At 35.4% G+C, this 27,921-nt stretch overlaps 1 protein-coding gene across 4 annotated transcripts; it reads left to right on the forward strand.

The window, feature by feature from the left end:
* On the forward strand, window positions 1–27,921 carry WTAP (WT1 associated protein). Of its 4 annotated transcripts, none has more exons than XM_077120758.1 (8): window positions 1–345; window positions 8,313–8,350; window positions 10,644–10,699; window positions 12,157–12,215; window positions 13,206–13,333; window positions 20,252–20,430; window positions 25,277–25,431; window positions 26,676–27,921. In XM_077120758.1, exons 2-8 carry the CDS (start codon window positions 8,321–8,323, stop codon window positions 27,257–27,259), a joined length of 1,191 nt encoding a protein of 396 aa, XP_076976873.1. In that variant the 5' UTR covers window positions 1–345; window positions 8,313–8,320; the 3' UTR covers window positions 27,260–27,921. The 4 variants fall into 4 exon arrangements, with proteins under 4 accessions (XP_076976873.1, XP_076976871.1, XP_076976872.1 ...); XM_077120756.1 differs by lacking the exon at window positions 1–345 and adding an exon at window positions 479–655; XM_077120757.1 differs by lacking the exon at window positions 1–345 and adding an exon at window positions 1,006–1,109.

Raw genomic sequence — 27,921 nt, forward strand, 5'->3', positions numbered from 1 at the left:
GGCAACGGGGAGAGCTCCCACCCTCCCCGGCGAAGACCGCGACCCGCCACTCTTCCCGTGATGCCCCGCGGCTGAACCCCGACCTCCTCCGCGCCCGATCTCCTCACCCACCCCCCGCCACTACTTCGCGTCCGTGCCCCTCCCCCCCGCTCCTGTCAGATCCCGAGGCCGAGGGCGCGCGCCCAGACCCGGGGAAGGGGCCCGGCCGTGGTACGGAGAGAAATCGCCTCCACTGGTGCCTCGGGGCTCTGCGTTGGGGCACCGCCACTCCCGTCTCTTTTCGTCCCCGGGCAGGGCCCGGCGGCGGGCGGACGACCGCGGCGGCATCCGGTAGACGACCTCTCGGTGAGTGGCCGAGGCGCAAACATGGCGGAGCGGCGGTAGCGCCCCAGCTCCCGGCTGAGGGGCCGCGGGGCGGGGCAGGCGGCGGGGCGGGGCGCGAGCGCAGGAGGGTGGGGATGGGGGACGGAACCTCATTTCCTCCCTCGGCGCCATTTTGTGGCAGCGAGACCCGCAAATAAAGGGGAGAGCCGGGGCTGCGGCGTGAGGAGCAGCGCGGTCGGGGACGGCGAGTTGGGCCCAACGGGCCGCGGGCGGGGAGCGCGGCCTCGGCCTATATGACCTGAAGGCGCCAGCGCGGCCTCGGCCCGAAGAGGTAGGTGTGGGCCCGGCCGGCGGCAGCGCCGCGGAAAGGCATCGCGTTCACCCCTAAGGCCGGCCGACTGAGGCACGCCCGGCCTGTCGGTCCCGGGAGGGGCGGCAGAACCCACGGGCCAATCGGGCTGCCGACCTCCGGGTCGCGCCAGCCTCCCGTTAGTCGCCCCGCTACCCGGCTGCGGAGACGCTTCCGCCGCCCCGAGGCCATTTTCCCTCCGTGCCGCGTCCCCGGGGCCCGGGAGCGAGGCGGGTCCCTCGGGTGGGCCGGAAGGCCAGCCCCTCGCGGAGGCCGGGCCGGCTCGCCCTGCTCGCCTTCTCTCCGCCTCTGTTTCGCCCCCTCTCCCTCCTCTGTCTGGATCTGGAGGACCCAGCGGCACGAATGAGTTCAGTAAGGGGAAGAAATGAGCCTCCTTTTCCTAAATTTCTCGTCACGCAGTAAGCTATCGCTGCAGGTAGTCTCCTGTAGACTTCCATTTTTAAACGCTTGTCATGCTTTCTGAGTCAGAAAATAGTTCATTGAATTTTTTCGAGATTTTCATGAGATTTAAAAGTCTGACCTGGATGCTTGTAAGAATAAGTCAGTAGGGAAAACAAAGTGGGAAAGTCAAAGTTCTTGTTTTGATTATGAAGAAAGTCAATTGGCTGTATGAGCCTAAAGAGCTATGTTAAAATTCGAATTAACGTTGTCATTAAAGTAAATAACTGTTCTTTTTCATGTTAAAGTCTTGAGTTGTGTTTATTCCCATTTTATCTAGTTTTCTCTCACTTTGAATTTAATTTCGTTGGGGTGAAGGTAAGTGGAAGTCGTGAGTCTATTACCTCGAAGTTCTATCCGTTTCTTTTTTTAATTTTGGCCATCAAATGTTCTACATTGTAGGCACACTTTTACTTTTTGTAGCTCAGTCCCATTTTTTTTTTTAATCTGAGAATCTTTTCAAAGTGGCAAATTGTTATTTATTTACACATGTCATTGTCTAGCATTTTTTATCAGGCCATTTGGGTAAAAAAAAAAAAAATTGCAGTCCACGAGGTGGCGTGCTGATACGGTTAGATTAAAATTTAAGGGTTTGAGTAGGCGTTGTTTCTGGAGTCTTTTTAGATCTTTTCTGAGGAGATAGCGAAGTGATCGGTGTTTTTTACACACATGATAGTGTGGAGACTTGGGCAAAATAGCTATAATTTGCAGAGTCTAAAGGAAGAAAGGAGTAATAATGGTGGGTCCTAGGCACTGCTGATTATTACCTACCTCATCTAGTTTAAAGAAATCCATAGTATCTAGCTTTTCCAATTTCAAGTCGTTTGCGCAAAATGTTTTTGTGCCTTGTTTGTCAAAAATGAGTTTGTTTATATGATACAGAAAATCTGTGGTAGTCTTAAGATACAGAGGTGAGAGTTGTAATAATTTTGTTTTTGTAGTGCATTACAGCATTCATAGCTCCTTAGGTCTTCTATGTATGTATTATAGAATTTTCTTCAGCGTATTGTTTACCTAGCAGTGTTGTTTACCTAGTGATCTTGATCATTTTTCTTTGGTGTATTTGTTATTTTGGTATTCAGCATTTTGTGTTGGCGAGTTCTTTAACAAAACAAGACTTAAGAGAGTTTCTTAATTTTATTCTTCTTTTTAAAAATTATCCCCCCTTTTTCTGCCTCTAAATTTTTTTATATATATTTTTTGTATTTTTTATTTGTATTTTTTCTCTATATTATCATTTTGTTTCTTTTTCTGTTGTCTTGCTATTTCTTTTTCTAAATCGATGCAAATGTACTAAGAAATGATGCCTCTAAATATTTTGTTTCATTCGGTTACTAAGCTTATCAGAGAAAAGCTCTGTAATATTCCCCAAATAGTACAGTGCATTGTATATAATAAGGTGCTCCATAAGGCTAGAACTCTGTGCTGTACATTAAGTGTCCTCTACCCTTGAAAATATAGTTGGTGGAATTTAATCTTTATTAAATACACGATGAAGTCCTCTTTTATGTTCATGTTAGTATTTTGTTTCAAAAATTCTTTGTTTTGTAGCACTTTATGTCATTGAAAGCCTTGAAATTTGCAGCAACTTGTGAGGTAGGCAAAATTGGTAGCCTCTCTTTGCTGATTTAGAAACTGAAGCCTAGAGAATTAGATGACTTGCTCAAAATCACATGGCTGGTAGCTAGAAGAGTCAGGGAAAGATGGTCTTCCAGTTTGTGATTTTTCTACTACAGTGCTTAGGCTAGTCTGATGTCAGATTATTGATTTCTTATATTCAGTTGTGATTACTTTCATCAGCCTTGGCTGGGACCTGCGTCTTTGTTCAGAGGAAGCTAAATTGCATAACTTAGGATCATAATGCAAAAAGCCAAGGAAAATGGAACTGGGATGCTAGGCATCCAGCCAACCAAAATGGAATAATTAGCTGTTTCTCAGTATCAAGTCATCAAGAAGTAGATGGTGATTCTGACATTACCTCTGAATTAGCCATATAAGTAACTGAAATCCTCACATAATTTTAAAACCATGAAATCTGCTCAATAGTAGCCAAATTGGCCAGTTTTGAATTTTTTCTAATTGACATTACTTCTGCATTCTTAACTTTAGCTAGCTAAACTTAATCACCTTTTGGGGTGGAGAGAGTGGGGGAAATTATTATCGTTATCACTTACCAACTTTTTTTTTTTTTTTTAGCTCTGCTGAAGTAGAGCCTCCAAAAATTTGATCCAAGAATGTATGTTTGTCAGGATTTACAATAATCAGTTACCAACTTTTGAGAGATACTTAAGTTTGGGGTCCTAACTCCTCATTTATTAATAGCTGTTTTAACTTGAACTAATAATCAAATGGCTAACACTCATTGTCTTTTCTGGAAGATGGGTGTTAATATTGCCTTTGAAAAATTGTGAATATTAAGTAAGTGTGCTAATACCACTGAGTACATAATCTTCATTTTTTTCCTTCAAGTTTGTGGATTCAGTTTGTTTCAGGTACTATTTAGAAATTTTATTTACAGTTATTTCATTTTTCTGAGACAAAAATATCCATTGTCTGTATGCTATGTGAATCTAGAATTGACTTGAGATGGTTATTGTGCTGGTCAGTTGTGCTAAAAAAAAAAATTGCCTTGGGAAACAAACCTTAGCATATTTGTGCAAGTTACAAATTGAGAATTAGGTTCTATTCTGTCTAAGCAGTTGTAGGTAAATTTAAATTTTATATCTGTTTAAGTTTGCCTTAACCTTTTGTCAGACTGCATTTAACTATCGTGGCATATCATGGATTCGCAAGAAAAAATTGCCCTTTCTTCAACTAAAGAGAGGATTATCTTTCTGAATTTCCTAAGAGAGATGGCTATTGACATGGTAGAATGTCTTGTGACTGAGAGTTGACCTATGAAGTGCATACATTTCTTATATTTATCATGAACTTGCATCACATAATTAGAAATTTATTCCTGTTAAAAAAAAATGTGGGGTGGGCCACGGTGGCTCAGCAGGTAAGAATGCTTGCCTGCCAAGCCCGAGGACCCGGGTTCGATTCCTGGTGCCTGCCCATGTTAAAAAAAAAAAAAATGTGGATATCTTCTCAGCAACAGTAATTAAAATCTACCCAACATCAAACTTTTTAAAGGAAATAGAATATAAGCTGTTGTTGAAATTTAAATAACTCACTCTGTAGAATCCTGAAAATTGGAATCACCAAGAATTCTGCAGTAGGACTTAGAAACAAAGATAAATGGATGTTTTATCTTTGAAGATTGTTAACCTTCAACCTGTGAATTCTCCCTTCAGGTTCTTCAATAAGCAGTGATTGAGTCTTTATATATGTGTGTGTGTATATATATATTTTTTCTTTTTAATTGAGATGTCCTCACACACCATACAGTCTTTCCAAAATATACAATGTGGCTCACAGTATCGTCACATATTTATCATGTATTTATCAGTATGATAATTTTTAGAACATTTGCATCACTCCAGAAGAAATAACAAGAAAAAAAACATCCCATACCCTTTACCCCCCTCTAATTGACCACTAGTATTGTAATGTACGCATTTTTTTTTACCCTTTGTCTCCCCATATTATTTAATTTTTGTCCTTATTTTTTTACTCATTTGTCTATACCCTGGATAAAGGGAGTATCAGTCACAAGGTTTTCCTAATCACGCTGTCAAATTGTAAAGGCAGTATTATACAGTCATCTTTAAGAATCAAGGCTACTGGAATACAGTTCAACAGTTTCACATACTTCCCTCTAACCACTCCAATACACCATAAACTAAAAAGGGATATCTATATAATGCATAAGAATAACCTCCAGGATAACCCAACAATTTGGTTTGAAATTTAAAGTCTTTGTTTTTATTTTTTATTTTTTGAGTCTTTGTTTATTGATGGGGAGTAAAAAACATAAAATGCCTGATTTGTGCCAGCTACTATGCTAAAGATTAATGATTATCTTTAAAAAATACCACAATAATTTGGGGCCTTTGGAGTGTTTCTTGTTTTTGTGATAGAGAAACTGAGGCTTAGAGGTTTTGCTACTTTTTTCTTTTCAAGGTTTTTCTTCTAGAAAATCATGATTATCAGTACTTCCATCATGTGTTTCCCAGTCTTAAAAAGAAGTTGGCATCACCTTCATTACTAAGAAATTTGCAGTTACTTTTAACAGAATAAGACTCATGATTCTGATATTTAGATATACTAAGAAAAGTATCAGATTACAAAAGCATGTACTGAAGTTTATAAACTGTAATTTAATCTGTATATTGACTAACACCCATGAAACTTAAGCTTATAATGAGAATTCCTCATATTGAGTAAGCAGTGTGCCCAGTAACTAGATAATAAATAGAATACCTAGGCTTGATGATAAATTTAGCTGTTTTCAAACTCTCATAGATCTGTTTCTATCGTAGTATCTGTTATATGAAGTTCCATGTTTATTCTTAAATATTTTAATAGCAGTATGATATCCTTGGTTGATTCTAGAAAAAGTTCAATTTTTTTCAGCTTATGATTTTTCTAGTAACTGCAGTTCATTTGTTTATACTTTCTTTTAACATGTTTTTTAGTACCTCCTATGTACTATGCAGGGAGTTGTCAACCTTGAACAAAACATTCCCCCATGATACCTGCCTGTGTTTATAAATGTGTATGTCACTATTCTGATTAAATCCTTCCAAAGTCTTCCTATTTCACTGAAAATAGCATGTAGCCTACCCTTAATATCCCGTTATCTGGTTATATTTTTCTTCATAGGTCTTACCACAGTCTGACGTTTTGTAAACTTAATTGTTTGCTTATTGCCTAGCCCCCTTCCTAATATACACAAATACTTATGTACTAGCTAAAGATGTACAGTTCAAATGGCTAAAATTGTTTTATAGTTTTTAATGCAATTTTATTGAGATATATTCACACACCATATAATCCATCCAAGTTTTTTGTTTGTTTTTATCTAGTTTTAAACTATATAAAAATATATATATGTGTGTGTGTATTTTACTATATTGTGATTTCTTCAATACAGTGTACCTAATCTTTAATGACATTGTGATTAAACTCCAACTAAGGTACAGTTGGTGTTTATGTAGTATGAGGAAAGGTATGAAAGATCATCTTCTGAGGAATATCAGATATTTAAGTTTTCACAAAACTTTATTTAATGCTATAATTAAATTTCTAATAGTTTAAAATTTGTAGTAAGTAGAGGAAAGGCAAATAAACTAGAGAAATGAATATAAAGAAACATTCATGAATATGCTATTAGAAATAATGATACCTAGAAAAAACATTAAACCAACTATTTAATTTTGCTTGTCTCCATGTTAAGTTTGAATATTGGGAAGTAGAGATATTTTCAGTAAAGACTAATTTTTTAAATTTGTATGAATTATATTGTTATTTCAGAACAAAATATGAATGCTTCCTTAAAAACAGTACTGGTTATGCCTAAGAGTCACCCCCCAGAGAACCTCTTTTGTTGCTCAGATGTGGTTTCTGTCTCTAAGCCATCTGGGCAGGGGAATTCACCGCCCTCCCCCTTACAAGTGACATGACTCCCAGGGGTGTAAATCTCCCTGGCTGCATGAGACAAAGCTCCTGGGATGAGCTGGGACCTGGCATCATGGAATTGAGAAAGTCTTCTTGACCAAAAGGGGAAAGAGAGAAATGAAGCAAAGTAAAGTTTCAGTGGCTGAGAGGTTTCATACACAGTCAAGAGGTTATCCTGGAGGTTATTCTTATACATTATATAGATAGCCCTTTTTAGTTTATGGTGTATTGGAGTGGCTGAAGGGAAGTACCCACCTGATGAACTGTGTTCCAATGGCCTTGATCCTAGAATGAAGGTTGTATAATGATAATAGCTTTTACATTGTGACTGTATGGTTGTGGAAACCTTGTGTTTGATGCTTCATTTATCCAGGGTATGGACAGATGAGTAAAAAATATGGATAATAAACAAATAATGGGGATAAATTGGGTAGATCGAAATACTAGTGGTCAGTGAGAGGGAGGTGTAAGGGGTATGGGATGTCTGAGTTTTTTTGTTTTTTTCTTTGTTTCTTTTTCTGGAGTGATGCAAATGTTTCTAAAAATGATCATGGTGATGAGTACATAACTATGTGGTAAAATTGTGAGCCATTGATTGTATGCTGTATATGGACTGTGTGTGTGAAGATTTGCCAGTAAAAATATTAAACGGTACTGGTACACAACACTGATTCAAATATTTTAGTGCTCATAAAATATTTTGTGTATCAGGTTAGCTATGCTTTTGTATTGTATCAATTTTTTTCAATCTTGTGTATTAAATATATTATTACTTGGGGCATGTGACAGTTTTTTCTTTTTATCATTTTGCATGTGTGAATTTATAGCTTAATATATAAAAAACTGCTATTGGCATTTGTAATAAAGGATGGTATGCATATAATGTGGCTCTCAATTTGAATTTATTAACTTATTTTTTGCAAAAGGGTTAAATGGTTTTTTATACATTTCTATAAAGAAGTTATAGTGTCTTATTTTTAGAAATTAGTCTGTGGTGTGAAATTATATAGTGGAGGTATTTTCATTAAGGTATAATAACATAACTGTTATCATTGGACAGCAGAGAATTTATTCCACCTTACTATTACAACATAATGCTATAAAAGGAAAGACTTCCTAACTGGTATTACCATTCTATATCCATTTAGTAAGATGACCGGGATCCTGCCTGAGGTCAATATCTGGCTTCAACACAAAACTGTCACTTCTGCAAGATTTGTCTTTCATAGGAGGGTTATAAGAATGCTTTGAAAATTTAAGTTTTTTTTGCCCTTTATCTCCAAAACTAATTAATTAATGTATAAAAGAGTGGCAACATCAGAAAGAGTCAACTTTTTCAGAAGAGAACTTTTAAGTCACCTAATGACCATAGTAATACAAAATGTTAAAGGGAAAATTGTTTCAGGGTATGCAGGAACTCGTACTATATTGCAACTTTTCTATTAATCTAAAAACTGTTCTAAAATTAAAAGCTTGTTTAAATAAAAAAAAAACTTAACTGTGACTTAGTTCATTAATAAATAACTTTGAAAGAGTGGAGTATTTTTTGTTCAGTTTAAATGGAACCTCTTCTCTTTGCCCCTTTCCCACCTCTCTCTCTCTCTCTTTCTCTCTTTAGGATTCAAGATGACCAACGAAGAACCTCTTCCCAAAAAGGTATGTTTCTTTGGCAGTTTTTATTCTTTTTTTTGGAAGTGTTATAGAATTGAAGGGATTATCTTCATTGTTTATTGTTCGCTTCCTTGCCTTAATTATAGTAATAGAATTACAGTGGTACGGTGTGTGAGATACTGTACCTTACAATGCAGTATATTTTTAGAGTATTTTCAGTTCTTGGAAAACTTTTCCTGTAATGATATTCCCATCGTCTACTCTTGACCTTTATTAATACAAATCTTTCCACCTACATATGCACATATTATGTTTTAAAAAGATTGCTTCACAAGTTGCAGTTACTTATTTTTTGACCCTTTGGTTATAATTTAAGTCTGTCTCCACATTTTTCAAGGAATTACTTTAGATTCGCCCATTTCTACCTTTGTTTTCTAATCTCATTTTGCTCCTGTTCTACATCCCTACCTAAATTCACTTTTGTCACTGTTACGTATATATATCTGTCTCTGAATATGAACAAAAGGGTTTACAAAAGAAGTAACATAATTTCTAGGGAAATTTGTAATTTGGTTGGGAAAGTAGGGCGAGAATTATTAAACACTAATAGTAAAAGTGAAAATTTAAGTGAACATTTTAGATAATAAATGCTGTTGAAATTTCTCTTAAATTTACAATCAAATTATAAGTGAATAAAGAATTATACTATGCTTTGGTAATCTGAGAGTTACTCTGTGCTTCCTCTGTTAGTCTTTTAATATGTATCTGGTATAGTGGTTTCCCTTCATTCACTTTACAATAGTACTGTGTTACTTATTTTTATTGCAATTTGAAATGTTTATAAGGAAAGTTTTTCAAGTATCTTGTAAGGGAAACTAACAAAGCCTTAATTTTATACTAAGAATTTCACTTTTCAGTCTTCATTTGTATAGAGAAAACACTTAATATTTCTCAATTTATCAAGCAGTTTCAGCTACATAAAGTATTATGTACATTATACTTTTTATATTGAAATAATTAAGAATTCACAGAAAATTGCAAAGAAATGTTCAGAGACCCATGCATCCTTAACCTAGCCTCCCCCGATATTAATATCTTGCATAACTATCAACATCTTGCACAACAATATCGAAACCAGGAAATTAACATTGGTGAAATTCACAGAGCTTATTCAGATTTTACCAGTTACACTTGTAGTCATTGTGTGTGTGTGCAGTTTAACCTAACTCTCACCGCAGTCAAAATGCTTAACTGAGTCATCACTAACAGACTCCTTTATTCCACACTTTTTAAAGTCATACCTACTTTCCCATCCATCTCTGTTACACCTGACAACCACCAGTCTGTTCTCTATCTCTTCAGTTTTGTTATTTCATCACTAGTATATAAATGAGATCATGTATACATATTCTTTTGAGATTGGCTTTTTCCACTTAAATTTCCATGAGGTTTATCTGAGTCATTGCATGTTTCAATAGTCCATTTCTTTTTGTTGAATAGTATTTCCTGGTATAGATATACCATTGTCTCTGTAAACCATTCACCTGTAAAGGGTATTTGAGTAATTTCCAGCTTGGGGCTATTGTGAATAAAATTGCTGTGAACATTTATATAATAGTTTGTGTGAAGATAGGCTTTTTTTTTTTTTGGAATAAGTGCCCAAGAGTGCAGTTGCTGGGTCATATGGTGCATCCTATTTTAGTTTTAAAAGAAACTGCTAGACTATTTTCCTGAGTGGCTGTACCATACATATTACATCCCTACCTGCAGCATATGAGAGTTTCTTTACATGCTTACCAGCATTTAGTGTTAGTGCTATTTTTTAACTTAGCTATTCTAGTAAAATGTGTAATGATATCTCATTGTGGTTTTAATGTGCGTTTCCCTAATGATGACAGTCATTTTTAGGATACCAAAGAGGTTCACCTTTTAAAAATTTTGCAGAAAAAAAAGATTTCCCTCAAAATCATAATATGAAAAAAAAGTCATAATATGCAATGAGCCATTAAGTCACAGACTTTGGGGGCCATTTGTCTCAAACACAGACCTTTTTGGGGAGAAGGGCTTTACGTGTCTTTGAAGTAATAAGGGGTTTCCTTGATGACAACAGCCAGCAATAGAGAGATTAAAAGTGATGATCCTGGGTGACAGTGGCTCAGCAGGCAGAGTTCTTGCCTGCCATGCTGGAGACCCATTCTCTTCCCAGTGTCTGCCCATGCAAAAAATAAATAAAAGTGATGATCCTGACTATCTAAAAATATAGAGTATAAGTACCAGTGGTATTTAATACTTGAAATTTTTAAGAAAAACACTAAGTTCATATTTTAATTCTCTACAGGTTCGACTGAGTGAGACAGATTTCAAAGTTATGGCACGAGATGAGTTAATTCTAAGGTAAAATTTTCTTTTATCAAAAATATAAAAATCTTCATGCCTGACTCTAATAAAAAAAAAACTGTGAAACATACTCTGACTCTAGTGTTTGTCTTTATGTCAGAAATTGGGTTTGGTTTGGTATTTTGTTTTTTTCATTAACATGTCCTCGAATCATTTAATATTCTTTTGAATTTCTGTGATTATCTTATGAATGTCTTACAAAAGCAGGTTGTCAAGTATATTACAGTTTTCATTTTTTAAATGTAAGGAATGAGAATTTGGGATAGCACATATGCTTTGTGTTTTACAACTTAAATGTCTTTCTGTATTTTATTACTGTGATTGGGAAGTTTCTTCATAACTTTTAGATAAAAATAAAATAAATATTTTTAAAGTCTAGGAATTCCCCACCATCATTCGTACTTAACTACTCTATTGTGCACATGTTCTTCATCTTTTTTTTGCCATAATTTCATGAATAGGACAGTATAAAATCCTCTCCTGCTGAGGAATGCACATACTTGTGATCTGTTACCCCACGCATGTTCTTTTTATACTGTTCACATGGTACACGCCTTGTCTTTTATCCCTTCTTAGATAATTCCTCTGGTTAGTCTCTGTCTTTTTCTTGATATAACTGCATAGAAAATAATAATATAATCTTACTGAAGAATCCCAGTAGTTTAAAAAATTTTTCAGTTGCCTTTAAGGGTTCTCAGTCACATACAATTTATGTCTTTGAAGCCAGTTTAGCTTCTTTCTTTAGGAAATTCTCATTTAAGACTTCTAGGTGATTTTGTTTTTTTCTGCTTATGTAATTCCCTTGGTGATTTTAAATCAACTGCTATCTGTGCTACTTATTTAGCTAATGTGTGTTTTCCATCCATTTAATGTGGATATTATTGGTTGAGCTTTTACATTTTTCTCTTTCTTTAAAACGGTTCTCATGTAGCCTCCACAAAAGGCCTTTATTCATCACCAACCATTTAATGAACCTGTATGTCTTAAGCCATGCCCTTGGTTGAATAGTAGTCTTTATATAAAATGTAGATTATCTTGGTGCTATGAAATATTTTCTTCTGTTCATTAAATTGTAATATTAATAAATCTCTTAATAGACCTGTCAACATTTTAAAGATTTTAAGATTATAAAATGTTTTTCTAAAATCAGTTAATTTTGATTAGCTGTAACTGATGAGAGCCAGATGTACATATTCTCAGTCTAGGACACTTTTTTCTATATACTGTCTTTTACCTGTATCTCCTGTAAGTTGAGAAGGAATAAAGGTGTATTCTAGTTTATTACTGATTTAATTGGATTTATAATAATCATTTCAGAATTGGGAGAGACATTAAAAACCACCCAGTGAAATTATCAGCATTAAATTTAGAAGTTTATGGATATGATTGTCTAGTATATCTAATAGAAACAATTTCAATTTAACAACTATTATATGAATTTATTTTTGTACTAGATGGAAACAGTATGAAGCATATGTGCAAGCTTTGGAGGGCAAGTACACAGATCTTAACTGTAAGTTTATCTGAGTTTTAGTCTCCTAAAGAACATATATACACCTCTTCTAGATTCTTATAAACACAGGGTAATGGTTTTACTGAAGCAATTTTTTTTTTTTTTTTTTGCCTTTTATTGAAGAACTGTGGCTGGGCTCTGTTTTGGGTACTGGGAAATATAAAGATGAATGAGACATGTCATCTTGACAAGTTCCAAGTCTGTGGAGAAGAGAGATATGCAATGGTCATTAATGGGGTAACTGCTTTAGCAGAATTATGTACAAGATCATGAGAAAACGAAGTTAAGGAAACTCACAACTACTTGTAGCTTTTTTGTCTACCCCTGCCTATCTCCAATAGCAATTTGAACTGAAGCATGAGTTAGAAGTCTGGTAGTGCAAACAGTGATAAATTCATGAGAGCTTAAATCCTAACATTGGGCTAAATGATTTTTTTCAAAATCTCTTAAAATAATGTCCATGAAGTTTATAACTTCAAGCCACTGTTGTTGTTTTTCCCCGAATTAGGATAACATATTTGTGAGTGTAAAAAGCATTGTGGTTTCCCAAACTTCTGAAATTTCAGTAATTATATGCCTATATCATAATCTTTGGAAGATATGAATGTTATAAAATGTTAGGGTAGTATTTGTTGGTGCAGTTATTGTCATACCTATATATTGTAAGTTAAAGTAATCTGGATTTTTATGAAGATTTTATAGTATAAAATTGCAGATCATATAGTTTCTTATTATAAACATAGTTCAATCTGTTATTAGGTAAGTGTAGAACACTATAACACCATTACCTCCTAAAGTAGCTCCTACAGTTCGGGACAATTTCCCTCTTATAAAAGTAGTTACGGTATAAACTTAAAGGCTGGATGAAATATTTTACCATTTTTTTTATTATACTTGACTGTGACAATTAGAACATTCTCATGGCTTTTGTTTAGTTCACTTTTATCTTGACATTAAATTTCATAATTTTTTTTTCCCTTTAATCATCAGCTAATGATGTAACTGGCTTAAGGGAATCTGAAGAAAAATTAAAGCAACAACAGCAAGAGTCTGCACGCAGAGAAAACATCCTTGTAATGAGACTAGCAACCAAGGAACAAGAGATGCAAGAGTGTACTGTAAGTATTTCACATTGTAAAGGTCTTTAGTTGAGAACTGTTTTGTTTTGTTTTTTCCCCCAGTCCACATCAGGGTCACTGTCATCATTATCAGTATCAAACTGTCATCAGTAGCATAGTATTTATTTTACCAGCACTTACAAAACTAGAGTATTTCTTCAAATGGAGACCTAAGAAGTCTTGAAATGACTTCCTATGAACTCATTTGTCCTACAAATAAATTCCAAAATTCCTTAGGGGTTTTCTTACATATGTTTAACATTAGCCTCATAGATACCACTTAGTGTCTGTCACTTTCTCTACCCCATTTCAAACAACTGTAGCAATGGCTGCTGGAAAAATGGGAGAATCAATGAGCACTAGCCAAACCAATGCCATGAACAATTCTAGAGCATCAGGTCTCTCCACTTCTCCAGGTCAAACCCAGGCTGGTTTAGCTCATACTTCAGTGTTCCAACAGGGCCAGCGGTACTGTCAGATAGAGAAGAGAACAACAACAGAAAACCCTCACCACTTCTTAGCTGTCCTCCTGTAAAACTTTCATGTTCAAAACATCTTAAGCTACTAGAGTGAAACAACTCTCTTTTTAAAGACAATGGTTTGTGAGAAATTAGAAGGCAATTTTGTTGTGTTCTTCCAGCCTTTACATTTTTTAAACTTTTTTTGTGTACTATAATATATATACAAAGCAAAGAAATAAAAAAACAATAGTTTTCAAAGCACTCTTCAACAAGTAGTTACAGGACAGATCCCAGAGTTTGTCATGGGCTACCATATGATCCTTTCATATTTTTCCTTCTACCTGCTCCAGAATATAGGAAGCTAGAGGGCTTAAATACTTTATCATCACATTAGATTTTTTTTCCCTTCTTTTCTTTGAGAACAATAACACATATCCAAAAAAGCTATAAATTTTAAAGCACAGCACCACAATTAGTTGTAGAACGTATATCAGACTTTGACATGTGTTACAGTTTTACAATTTTAGGTTTTTACTTCTAGCTGCTCTAAAATGCTGGAGACTAAAAGAGATATCAGTTTAATGATTCAGCATTCATATTCGTTAGGTCCTATCTTCTATGTATAATTCGTCCATCACCTTTGATCTTTCCGTACCTCTCTTTGGGGTTATTTGGGCTATGGCAATTCTAAATTTTTGATATTGGAAGGGTTTGTCACTAATATGGGTTGGAAGATGAAACTATCTGATGTTCTGGAGAACAGGTTTCAGGACTTATGTGGACCAGAGACCCATGTGGAGGTTGTAGGTGTCTGGCAAGTTACTCGAGTGCCTGGAACCCTTGTGAGATCTTAATATATTGCCCTAGGTGTTCTTTAGGATTAACTGGAATGGTCCTGGTTGGGGGTTGGTAGGTTCTGATAGGTAGCAGGGTCTACCTGAAGCTTGCATAAGAGCGCTCTCCAGAGTCGCCTCTCAACTCTATTTGAACTCTCTCTGCTACTGATACTTTATTAATTACACTTCTTTTCCCCCTTTTGGTCAGGATGTAATTGTTGATCCCATGGTTCCAGGTCTGGATTCATCCCTGGGAGTCCTCTCCCACGTTGCCAGGGAGACTTTCACCCCTGGATGTCCTGTCCTACGTAGGGGAGAGGACAATGACAATGATTTCACTTACAAAGTTGGGCTTAGAGAGACTGGTCACATCTGAGCAACAACAGAGGTCCTCCTCTGTTGAGAAGTAACTCTTAGGCATGCCTATAGGTAGTCTAAACTTTTCTATTGCCTACATAAGCTTTACAAGATTAAGCCTCATGATCGAGGTATCCCTTAAAGTTTGACACAGTATAAGGAACTGGTTTTTATAAACATTATTACATGCTAATTATACTTGATGCTAATTGTAAGTGCATATTTGTTAAGTAGGATAAACTCTGAGCTATATATGTTCTAAATGTGAAATTTTGATAGCTAACATCTCATCATTTGGGTTAAAAAATTTTTTTTCGTGTGGCCAAGAAGGCAAAAGTTTTATTTTGCCGTCTATTTCTATACTTTATAAGAATTAGTATGTTGATTCCACGTGTTTTTCGGATAGCTTGATATCTGAGGGTATAACCAGTAGCATTTACTATTTGCTGTTCTTCTACTGTCTAGGCAAGCCCTCTGATAAATTTCTCTTCTACTCCTTTTACTCCTCTGTTATGGCACTATTTTTCATTCTATCAGCAACTTCTGGCATGTCTTCTTTATAATTATACCTCTCATTTGTACTGTTTGCTATGTCTACATAGCTCTGAAATCTAGTAGCATATTTGATGGCCTAGCTCTGGTTGAATTTAGACACAGTTTTATGCTGTCTTTGGCACTTTTATTCTTTCCTCTTTATTTAGTGTGTGTATATAAAGTATACCCTCCAAAATAAGAGGCATCTCTATCCTTGTTATTTTCAGATCTGAATTTTTCTTTGTGTCTTTAATGTAGTCTATCCTGCATTCACTTAATACATATTTATTAGAATCTTGTGATGTGTAAGACATTCTTCTGGTAACTGGAGGCATATAACAGTATGTGGTTTGACACAGTCCTAGCCCTATTTCTCCCTCACCAATAGGTTGTTTTAAGAACTTGCGTATAGTCCTTTTATTCCATGTCCACAGATTGTCCATGCTTTAATACTCTTCCTTCATTCTAAAAGAATGTACACTACTTTTCAAGCTCTTAGTCTCAGAACCTTTTGATTCTTTTCTCGCTTTACTAACATTCAAGATTCTAGATTCTCCCATTTATTCTAAAAGCTTTAGCTCTCACTGTTTGCATGGCCCTGTGCCAGATATTTAAGACATGACTCTTACCTTCAGTATGCTAACATTCATAAAAGGTGAATAACTTTCATATGGATGGTGGCAATGGTCATATCTGATAACACCAGAGTGTTTCTTGTATTCTTTTTTTTTTTTTTTAATTTTTTTTTCTTGTATTCTTTCTCTCTCCTTGATTCCTACTCTTAACATCCTCATTCAGGTACTTTTACCGTTTGCCTAAATAACATGTGACTATTGACAGATGAGTCAGCTCATATTATACATGTTAGGTACATGTTATGTATACACTGGCGGATTTGATCATAACATGCCAGAGCTACAATCCAAATATTACACAGTAGATTGACATAAACAGTAGGCATTTATTAGCTCATGGTTTTGAGTCTAGAAGAAGTAAAAAATCTAAATATTGGTAAGGCTTTTTTTTCCCCCCTGAACTCTATAGTGTCCCATTGCTGGCTTCCAGAAATCCTTGGGGTTCCTTGGTTTTCCCATGGTAATGTCCTCTCCGTTTTTTATCTGCTGTTTCACTTTCTGCCAACTTCCTACTTCTTCCTGTAGCCTTCTGACTCTGGCTTTTCGTTCTTCTCTTTATAAAGCCTCTGGTGTTATAGGTTAAGGCCTATAATGTTTCATTTGGCCACACCTTAATTAAGCATAACATCTTCAAAAGATTCTATTTACAATGGGATCATACCCATAGGGATGTGGATTACAATTAAGGACATACTTTTGTTGAGGTAAATAATTCCACCTACCACAGATGGTTTTACGGACAGGGAGAGCAGCAGCAGGTTCAAAAAACACAAGTAAAGGGCAAGATTATATGTGGCAGATGAAGGCAGTTCAGTTTAGAGTCTGAAGTTTCAAGTGAGGAATACAGCATAGTGCTGGGGGCAGGAGTCCTGACTCCTAGAGAGACTAGGTTCTTGAATATTGTTCTGTAGTTAAGAGGGTGCTTCTGAAGAACTTTTACTCAGGAGCTTTATTGGCCATTCAGATTTGATTTTAGGTAAATCACTGGCTGGAGTGATGAACAGGGAGGACAAGAAAATCAGTTGAGACTGAGGTAGAACAGATAAGATGATAGAGCCTTAGGCCACTGGCAGTGAGGAGGAAAAATGGGGATGATTTTCAGAATATTTTGGAAGCACATTCAACTGAACTTGATCAGCTGGATGCTGCTGGGAAAGGGTTGAGGAAATTTAGGGAGGAAATCACAGATGAATCTTAGGTTTCCCTTTTGGGATGAGTCATGGTGCCACTGATACAGAGCCTACAAAGGAGATGAAATTAAGAGAGAACAGAGTATAGTTTTAGGAAAACTGAGAAAATACAACCCCCCAGTCCACTAACCCCCCCCCCAAAAGGTAAAACTTGCGAAAGGCTCAGTAAAATAGCAATTTTTAGTTGTTCATTGAATTTGGCAATTAAGAGGCTATTGACTTTATTGAAACCTGCTTCAGTTTAGAGTTGGAGCAGAAGCAAGACTTCAGTGATTTGTGTAGTGAGTGATAAATCAATAGAGAGGTGATTAAGAATACTTATTTAATAAGGTTTAGTTAACACTGGAGTTGACTAGACAGTGAATGAGAGTTGTTTTAAGTTGTGATGCTGAAAAATCTATAGGTTGTAAAGGAACCATCAAAAGGAAGAGATAGGATTTAAAGGGTAAATAAAAATGGGAGTAAGTACCAGAGAAGATAGGAGTGGTTAATTTGCAGTGTAACAGGCATAAGTTAACCAAAGAAATCATTCTTGTTCTTGGCTCATTAAGATAATTGTTTAGCTGTTTGCTTTCCTCAGTGGTATTCCTGGTTTCCACTTAGTCGTTAGTCAATTCACAATAGCTTTCAGAATAAAATGGACTTTTAAAACCCTTTACTCAACATTCTGTTCACTAGCAGAAGAAATTTATCATGGTCAGATTTGCCTCTCTTTTCATAACTGAGGTATTTCCTATTTACGATAGCTTCAGCTACCTATTTGTCAAACCTGTCTTTCATTCAAATTCTGTCATGTCCTACAGTATATTCTTTATATATGGAAGTTGATAAGTACTATTATTTAAACAAATAATTCCTGCCACATCCTGCTTCTTTCTTAAGATGTTAGTAAGCCACCTAGGAAACATTGTATGATCTTATAACCAACTCCTTTTACTATACCAGGAGATACAGTCATATTATTTTTTGAAATTTGTTCCTCTTACCTAGTGACAGTGAAGATAGTATCAATAATGTTTACTAACTGCTTACAGCATCAGGAACTTGAAAGGAATGATTATATAGATCATGTCAGATATTTTTATATTTTCACTAAGAACTACAGAACATTAATTGAATTGAGAAAAAATGATTTGATGCCTTTAAAAAATTTTTTCCATTTTGATACTTTGTTGCCAAAAGACTGAACTAAACTCTTTAGATATAGCTAACTAAATACTGCCTCTGAATCTTTACATCCTCAAGCATGTACTTACCTGGATATACATTCCCAGTATATCCTTTTTCATATAGATGATAAGTATCAGAAATTAAGATTTAATCATATTTTACTAAAAGTAATTAATCTCTCACATCTTAACTGTTGGGACTTTGTAAACCTAAATGGTTAACTGAATCAGTGTTCCACAGGTAGTGCTTTAATTAATGATTTGAATACATAGTGTGCACTATATGACATACTTTGTTTATTTATTTTTTTTTACATGGGCAGGCACCGGGACTCGAACCCGGGTCCTCTGGCATGGCAGGCGAACATTCTTGCCTGCTAAGCCACCGTGGCCCACCCTGACATACTTTATTATTGTTAAATTATTTTAACACCTGGCTTTACATTGAATAAGCAGTTGTTTGTCTTTGCTTAAAATGAATTACTTTTAATAGAAATTTTGTCTGTAGAAAATGAATTACTTTTTAAAAATCTCCTAAATTAAAGATTATTTTTCTTTGTCCAATGAAAGAATTGTTAAATATATTCTGAATACTTAGTATATTTATATCTTTTACTAAATTTGATCAGATGCTTATGAAATTTAACATTAATCCTATTTAAGCCTTAGTGTGGAACAGGATCTTGAACCAGATCTCCGTTCATGTGTAGAAAATGATGAAGTTAATCCTAATAAATTGTATTTCATATTTTAGAAATGTATTTTTAGTGTGCTAGTTAATGTGACAACTGAAGCCGAAATTGAAGGTTTAATATGTAAGTAGAGGGGTTCTGTATGGTTGAAAAGCCCTAGACTGGGAATCAGGGTGTTGGAGAACAGGAATGCCGTCCCAGTGTTGCTATTGAATTCAGTCGTTGAACAATGAGCAGTTTGGGCTAGGTCAGTCACCTTTCAGTTGTATAATCCTCCAATTCAAATCTACTCAGAGAAGATTATACTGTAGTTAGCTTAAGGTGCTTGTTTTGCTGTTTTATACAGCTGTAATGCTAGCTCCTGTAAATATACAGTAACATATTTTTATAATTTAGAAATGCAAGTGTATTTTTTAAATTTAATCTTGTACCTGCTGTAGTTTTAGGGGCCATTTATATAGCATTATATCTACTTAATATGTTAGAACTAGTAAACTAAAACTGAAAGACTCCACTCTATTCTTATATCATTAATATTTCAGCTTACAGTGTTAAGATTTGGAAATGATCCATAATTTTAGCATTATATACTGTCGTAGTTTATAGTCTTATTGTGAAAATTTGTTGTGATACAGCTTTTTAACTGAACCCTCTAGTCCACTCATTTTAGCCCTTTTACTATAAGTAGAGAACTAAACCATGTCTTTAAAATTAAACTTGGCGTTTTTCCCTGTAGGCTTCAGCATTTGTTGTGTGTGTGTGTGTGTGTGTGTGTGTGTGTGTGTGAATATAGTACTGATTTTTATTTTTGGTACTGTTTTGGTTGCAAAATCAGAAGTACCCACTTCATTTAAAGTTCTGAAATATAAAAATGTAGTCATATGGCCTTAATCATTATACAGATAAGCTTAAACCGTTTTAAATTTGTGCTTTTTTAGTAAGTTTTTTTTTTTTAATCAAAGGAACAGTGAAAGGGATTTTACCCCCCTTCCTTATGTATGTTTCCTTTGATTTGATAGTAATTGTTTCTTTTGTTTTGCACAGACTCAAATCCAGTACCTGAAGCAAGTCCAGCAGCCTAGCGTTGCCCAACTGAGATCAACAATGGTAGACCCAGCGATCAACTTGTTTTTCCTAAAAATGAAAGGTGAACTGGAACAGACTAAAGACAAACTGGAACAAGCCCAAAATGAACTGAGTGCCTGGAAGTTTACGCCTGATAGGTAAACAAATCATACTCCCCAGTCAAGACTTCCCTGACAGTCCCACTACGAGAAAGCTGTGGTGGGACAGCCAAGTACTCGTTTCCACACCAAGACTCAGACTTTTTTTGAGCCAAAAAAGCCACATTCTTATACTGTCCAGCTTGTAATGGTTAATGTAAAACTTACCAGATGAACCTTGTGTTTCAGCTTTTTTCTCTTCCCCCTCCCCTTGCTTCAGAGGCCTGATGGAGTCGGACTATTCCGAAGAAGTGACCTCCTCCGAAAATTCCCTTCTAGAACATGTAGACACTGAGAAATGTTTCTGTTTGAAGAAAATAGAGGGAGAAACAGAAGTCTTAAGTCTGTGACACGTTGTGTCTTCAGACAGTTTGGAGGAATGAAAACCTAGAGATTTTAAATCATGAATTGAACATGTAAAATTCCAGTAAAATGTAAAAATGGAATATGCATCGCTCTTAACCTTGAGCATAGTGACTTAGAGACACTGTATATCAGTTTTGCCAATAAGACTGTGGACTTCATGCTTGTTGTTTGAACTTCTGGGTCAAAACTCAAATGAGGTGAATTTTGCCTTTAAAGGGTTTTATTTGCCAAGAACCAACTTTTAATAGTCATGAGTGAATCAAATAATAGATGTCAGTACAAGTAGTTTATACATTTAACCATTTAGCTTGGGGCTCTATATTACTTGATTGAGCCTTAAATGGATGTGCTTTTAACCAATGGTTTGTTCTTTGAATCGTTGCTCATACTACAGATTATCTCACTGAGGACTGTACAAACATGGTGTGGTAACAAACTGCAGGTTTAAACTGTTTGAAGCATTATAAACATTCATTTCACAACTAGATTGTATCAGGATATTGGCTGTGATGAGACTCACTGCGTTACTTTTTCAGTAGTGAAATTTATTATATTCCCATTCATTTAACAGGCACATGTTGAAAGAGCATTGTCGTTGGTATTAATGGGGGAATGTGTTCCTTCATTGTATTTGGGCCTTTTGTATTCCACTCTTGATATTAAATTAAATGTGCCTTGAAATAGTTGTTTCTAAAAAGCTCAAGGAATACTATGATGATTTTGTTGTATTAACATTTTAATTTGAGGGGTGGGGGACTATGGAGAGCCGGTTGATTTTGGGAAAATTGTTGCTGTGCTCTTCAAAGTGAAAAGAAAAGGAGCTCTGTATCTTATATTTTTAAAGACCTACTTTTTTTTCCAGCTGGTATCATAACAGACAAGGAGATTTGACACTTGTTACTTTTTGATACTTTGTCCCAAGATATTCCAGTAGAAATTAATGTGGGACAACCTCACAGGGTTCCTGCCAGAAGATTGGTGAAATAATGTGTTGAAACTTTGGGCTGGCCTAAGCAGACATTTTATGAATTGAAAATGGTATAGTGATCATTTGTAGCAAATTCATTTGATCATTTAGATATATGAGGCATTATTTTCTTCATGCTTCCATCCAATCCTGGAGGTGAATTTTTTTCGTCAGATCATTCTGTAAGTCAGCAATTCGAATTTTCACTTGGTGATAATGGAGTCTAAGATGAGTGGAAGATAAATGTTCCAGCTTGTCCCAACGTTTAAGTGCAGTTTTTTTTCAAGGGTGACTTAAGTTCTCTCTTAATCATTCAAATCAATTGTAAGTATCTTATGTGTTTGTGCTTTAGGGAACTGATTTGTGGGCAGAGGGTGGGTTGGAGACGTGGTTTGTGTGACTTTTCAGCAAGAAATCTTTCTCTAAAATTCTCACTGTTTGTGGGGGTTGGAGGGTAAGTAATCAGATCTCTTTGAAATGAGCTTTTGCCAGCAATAAGGCTTTTGTATATATGTTATATCATTTAAAATCACAATAGAAATGGCCTAAGTATTATTAGTAAGTCAAGAAGTAATTCATAAAGTTTATTATTAATGTATTCAATTAGGCCAGCATCTTTTTGTTTTTGCCATTTAGATGACAGTTACTTTGAAGTCTGTTTTTTCTTTAATGTAAGTTTTAAAAATTAGATGATACATGCTTATATATAAAATTGAAACAGTGTGGAGAAAGAGATGAATATTGAGTCAGTCCTGGATGTGACCATAGCCTTCCCCCATTCTCTTTTCCGTGATCAGTAACAACATTTATTGGGTTTCATCAAAATAATTTTTGTGTGTTTATACAGTCATTTTATGTATTAAACAGGTTTGATCATACCATATATACACATGATTTGCAGCGTGTTCCTTTTTTTTTTTAGCCTTATCCTTTGGTCTTTCCATTTTTTTTTAATAAATCCAGATTTTGTTTTCATGCTTGCATACTATTTCCATTGTATTGATAAGTCATGATTCACTATTAATGGATTTTTGTTCGGTATAGCTTATGTCAGATCATATCAAGATACTATAAATATATGATTAATTTGAAATAGTAATCAATACTGTCTGAAATAATTCAGATAGAATTGCTTTCTTTTGCTTATCCTCAGTTTAAATTTTGAGACCGGTAACTCCAAATTTTCGTATTCACTTTAGTTAAAATATTTAATTCATGTGACAATCCATAAGTTTTCGAGTGTTTCAAAGGCTATGTTTCAGTATTTTGACAGTTTTCATTTAATCATTTAGGTAATGTTGTACATCTCTCCAAAATATCCTGGCTCCCTTACCTTGGATAACTAAAGCAATGAATATTGTCTGTTCTTATTAATAAATTCTTCTCTTTAAGGAGTTCCTATTATATCTGCTTTGTAGGTTATTTGGTTTTAGGATTGGGTTGGATTTGTTGTTTGTAATTTTAAAAATTATTCTAAAGACAGTTGCTTTTTAGTGAATTCTCATCATTTTTATGCGATATAATGAGCATAATGCAAATTTTATTGGCAGTTAATAAAATAACGTAAAATTATGGAATGTTTAAAGAATACCATTGGGTTTGTAAAAGATTTTAGTAAGCACTAGTATAGAAATAATAGGATTATCTTAGAGTAAGCATTTATAAAAAGGAATGAGTTTTTATAAATAAATAAAACATTTGTGATACTTTATGGGGTTAGGTTACTTCACAAATGAATTTATTAATGTTACTGTTGTCGTTTTTTCCTAATCTTTATTACATTCACATAAAAGGAGAGATTTTCAAGTTAATTGGAAAACATTGATGCTCTCTATACTGTGCATGAAAAAAGTTGTGGGCACATAGGCAGTAAACTGGGAGGAACACTGCAGTCTTTGGCATGAACATCGATTTCATATTTCCTGTTTACTTGGAAGCTCTTATTCAGGGGAGGTTTTAAGTTTGGGGGAAACTAATGGGGAAATGGGGTAAATGCAGAGCTTTAGTAGCAGTGAACAAGAACACCAATTAATAAACTCATATGATAAAATAAAACCCTTACTAGTCATGGTTTCATCTTAGGCTCCTGTGAACAAAAGTAACCCAGGTTCTAACTACCGTAGAATTTTGGATAGAAACTTAAATTACAAAACTTTTGTTTGAATTATATTAGAACATATTCTAGGTAAAAAACATTCAAAGAATGGCAATTTATAAAACCCATTTTTAACATTCTAAGGCTTGATAGGATCAGATGCATTCTTGAAGTAATATCAGAATCAGAGAAATGAAAGCCCCATTGAAAAAATTGGAAATGTTTGCAATAAAAATTATTTTGACCAACAAGGTCATTCTAGACTTAACCCTGTGACAGTATCTCACTGTCCCAATCCAAGTCTCAAAGTTAATAAATAGCACAATTAAATACTTAGATCCCTTTAAAAAGGCATAATAATAAACGATTATTGCTAATGTGAAAGAAAAGCAGTAAAGTTGTATTGAAAGGCTTTATTACTACTGGGGCTTTTGATTACAGTTTTGTGATTGCTGTTTTTATGCATATTGGATCCAATAGTATATTGCATTAGCACTTGAAATCTTAAAATCTGTTGGAATTTGTTAAAAGTATGAGATTCTAATTTGGCAAATATTTACATATTTGCATTATTTGTGATAAGTAACAATGCAGTCTGCTAAAAACGGCCATTCTATTTTTGCTGCTATATTGGCAAAACACTGAAATACAGAAGATGGAAGCTTTCCAGAAAAGAAGATGGTAATTATAGGGAGGCATTCTACTGTGACATAGTTTTCTGTAATCTTGCCTTTTTTGTGTGTCCCTAGGATCTTTTATAATATGGATAAAATCTTACATGTCAATATTAAATAGGGGAAAAATATGTTGCAACTTATGTCTCAGCTTAAGACATCTCAAAAATATAAACAAGTTAAAAAAGGATTGATGAGTAAGAAAACATGCCTCGCTAAATGTATTGTTTGAGAGGTATGAAAGATGACTGTACTAGAGAACTACCTATTTAGAAAAATCCTTTTCTAGAAAAAGTAAATACACTCTGTCATTCATGTATATTTTTATGTACTGCTTTTTTGTGTATTAGGTGTTGATATAAAGAAGTGCACAGTTATGATTGTTGTTGCATGTGCGCTTTCTAGAGCTTTTATGTTAGATAAAACTAAATGTTTTAGTGGTATATACAAGGTGTGAACTACCTGTTTCTGTTTCAAGTGATAATTTGGGGTGGAAATAGGTGTCAAGATCAGTTATTAATGCAATAAAAACAAAAAACGGACATTCTATTTCTGCTGCTATATTGGCAAAATACTGAAATATAGAAGATGGAAGCGTTCCAGAAAAGAAGATGGTAATTATAGGGAGGCATTCTACTGTGACATATTTTCTGTATGTGTTACATCTATCACTGTGATAATTGTAAGCAAAGGTTATAGAGAGTTTTGTCTTCATTTTGTGATGGATGGCTCTTTCCTTTGCAGTCAAACAGGCAAAAAGTTAATGGCGAAGTGTCGAATGCTTATCCAGGAGAATCAAGAGCTTGGAAGGCAGCTGTCCCAGGGACGTATTGCACAACTTGAAGCAGAGTTGGCTTTACAGAAGAAATATAGTGAGGAGCTTAAAAGCAGTCAGGATGGTAAGGGATTTTTTTTTGGAAAGTTTGTTTAATTTTGCACTGGCTTTAAAAATACCGCCAGGCATGAATATTGTAGGTTAGATTCTATACATGCTAAATTCTACCTATGGTTATCTGAAATTATGAGTGAAGCATTGCTAGTTGAGGAAAAAAAAAAAAGAGTTGGCAAACAAAGCTATTTAACTTTAATAGCGTGCTGCCCCATCCCTCACCCCATTGTTCTATGTGTAGACTTCAAAGATTTTGGTTTAGGGAGTTTCTGGGTGAAAAGGCAGGCCATTGTATTAATAAAGCATTAAGTAAAATGTACTGATTTATATTCAGTACTTAAAAGGAGGTGATCTTCATTTACCCAATTTCTTTATAACTTTTGGAAACGTTTAGCTTATCTCAGGAGTCTGAAAATATAAATTGATTGTACCTATTAAGGTGCTGTTTAGTTAATGAGAGACTTAATATTTAAATTTGTTAAACCAAACTTGGCAACATTCATGTCATCCTTTTTTTGTGTGTGTGAAGGTAGCTGCTTCTATGCTACCTCCTTGTGTGTGAGGAAGATTAATAGTATGGAAAGATTCTAAATTCTTTGAAAATTTAAAGGCAAGTACTGTCTTTAAAACTACTTTTTCAAAGTGATAATTCTTAATTTTTACTATTTGTAAACCAAGTTAATAGGAGGTTGTATAGCAGCGAGGGACTTTTTTTTTTTTTCCCAAAGTCTGTTTAGAGTTTGATGGACATGTATATTTTTGCTAATGGTCTTCAAGAATTATTTCCTGTGATTTTTGTTCTCAGATGTGGCACAGTCCTTGTTTACAGCATGGTCTGTAACCAGCTAGGCCTCTTTGTTGCACCATTTGGAGTAGAATACCATACTGTTTCCTTAAGGGCTAATCCTGATGTGGAATTTGGACACTGGCTGGGAGCAGTGTGGGGAATAAGGGACTAGGACATTGTGGGCCAATTTGGGTCAGATTTTGCTGACTGTAATCATTTGCATGTGGCTAAATGGTTTAGATCAATTTAAATTTTGTTTATATATAAAGCGTCTGTCTTCCTCTTGAAACTCATTCTTAAATTGCTGTTTAATTTCTAAGCAAAATTTTTACACATACTGTTGGCAATTTAAAAATTGTTTTTGTTCACTTAACAAACACTATTGACTGCCTGGCTTTGTGGCAGGCACAAAGAAATATTCTAAAATATAAGCGATATTAAAGCAGGTTTGACTCTCCTTTGCACAGAACTCAATGACTTCATCATTCAACTTGACGAAGAAGTAGAGGGTATGCAGAGTACCATTCTAGTTCTTCAGCAACAACTGAAGGAGACACGCCAGCAGTTGGCTCAGTACCAACAGCAGCAGTCACAAGCCTCAGCCCCAAGTACCAGCAGGACTACATCTTCTGAACCTGTAGAACAGGCAGAGGCCACAAATAAAGATTGTAGCCGACTGGCTAATGGACCAAGTAATGGCAGCTCCTCCCATCAGAGGACGTCTGGGTCTGGATTTCATAGGGAGGGGAATGCAACTGAAGATGACTTTCCTTCTTCTCCAGGAAATGGTAATAAGGTCTCCAACAGCTCTGAAGAGAGAACTGGCAGAGGAGGTAGTAGTTACATAAACCAACTCAGTGCGGGGTATGAAAGTGTAGACTCTCCCACGGGCAGTGAAAACTCTCTCACACACCACTCAAATGACACAGACTCCAATCATGACCCTCAAGAGGAAAAAGCAGTGAGTGGGAAAGGTAACCGAACTGTGGGTTCCCGCCACATTCAGAATGGCTTGGACTCAAATGTAAATATACAGGGTTCAGTTTTGTAATATTTTTCCAGCATATTTTTATACAGTGTCATTTAATTTGGGAGAGGATACTGTCCAGAAAATTAACACATACTTTTTGTCACAATTTGCCTTTTTTTGTGGGTGTGTTTTTTTTCCTTTTTTTTTGCTTCAATACCTCTGCCACTTTGGAATTGTAACAGTTAGTTACTTTGAATGTTGCTAAAAGGACATTTTGTGTAGGGTCAAGTTATTTTTATATATGAGTTAATGTGAAGTTGTAAATGGAGATCTTTCCTTAAAGTATAACACAATGATGTCTGTATAAATCTGTGTATATTTAGAACCTGTGCTGTGTAAGGGCATTCTTATTCATTGTTATTACACTTATGCAACATTCAGATCTGTTATAGTAGATGTGGGTTTATGACTGCCAAGTTTGCCCAGTACAGTAGTTTTATCACTAAAAGTTGGACTTTTTGATGGAGTCCTATAGTAGTTTCAGTGTTAGATACAGTTTTTTCCACCATACACATGTGCATTTTCTCTTTAGGTGACTGAATGTTTAAAAAAATTTGTATGCATAGTTACTCAGTTTTTATGAACTGTTGTATCCTGTTAATGCATATTGCTCTGTGACTCCAATATATCTTACCTGTACTGACCAAACCTAAATAAAGATTTTTATTGTAACTCCTTCATTA

Source organism: Tamandua tetradactyla, chromosome 11 (genome assembly GCF_023851605.1).
Source record: "Tamandua tetradactyla isolate mTamTet1 chromosome 11, mTamTet1.pri, whole genome shotgun sequence".
NCBI classification, from domain to species: Eukaryota; Metazoa; Chordata; class Mammalia; order Pilosa; family Myrmecophagidae; genus Tamandua; species Tamandua tetradactyla.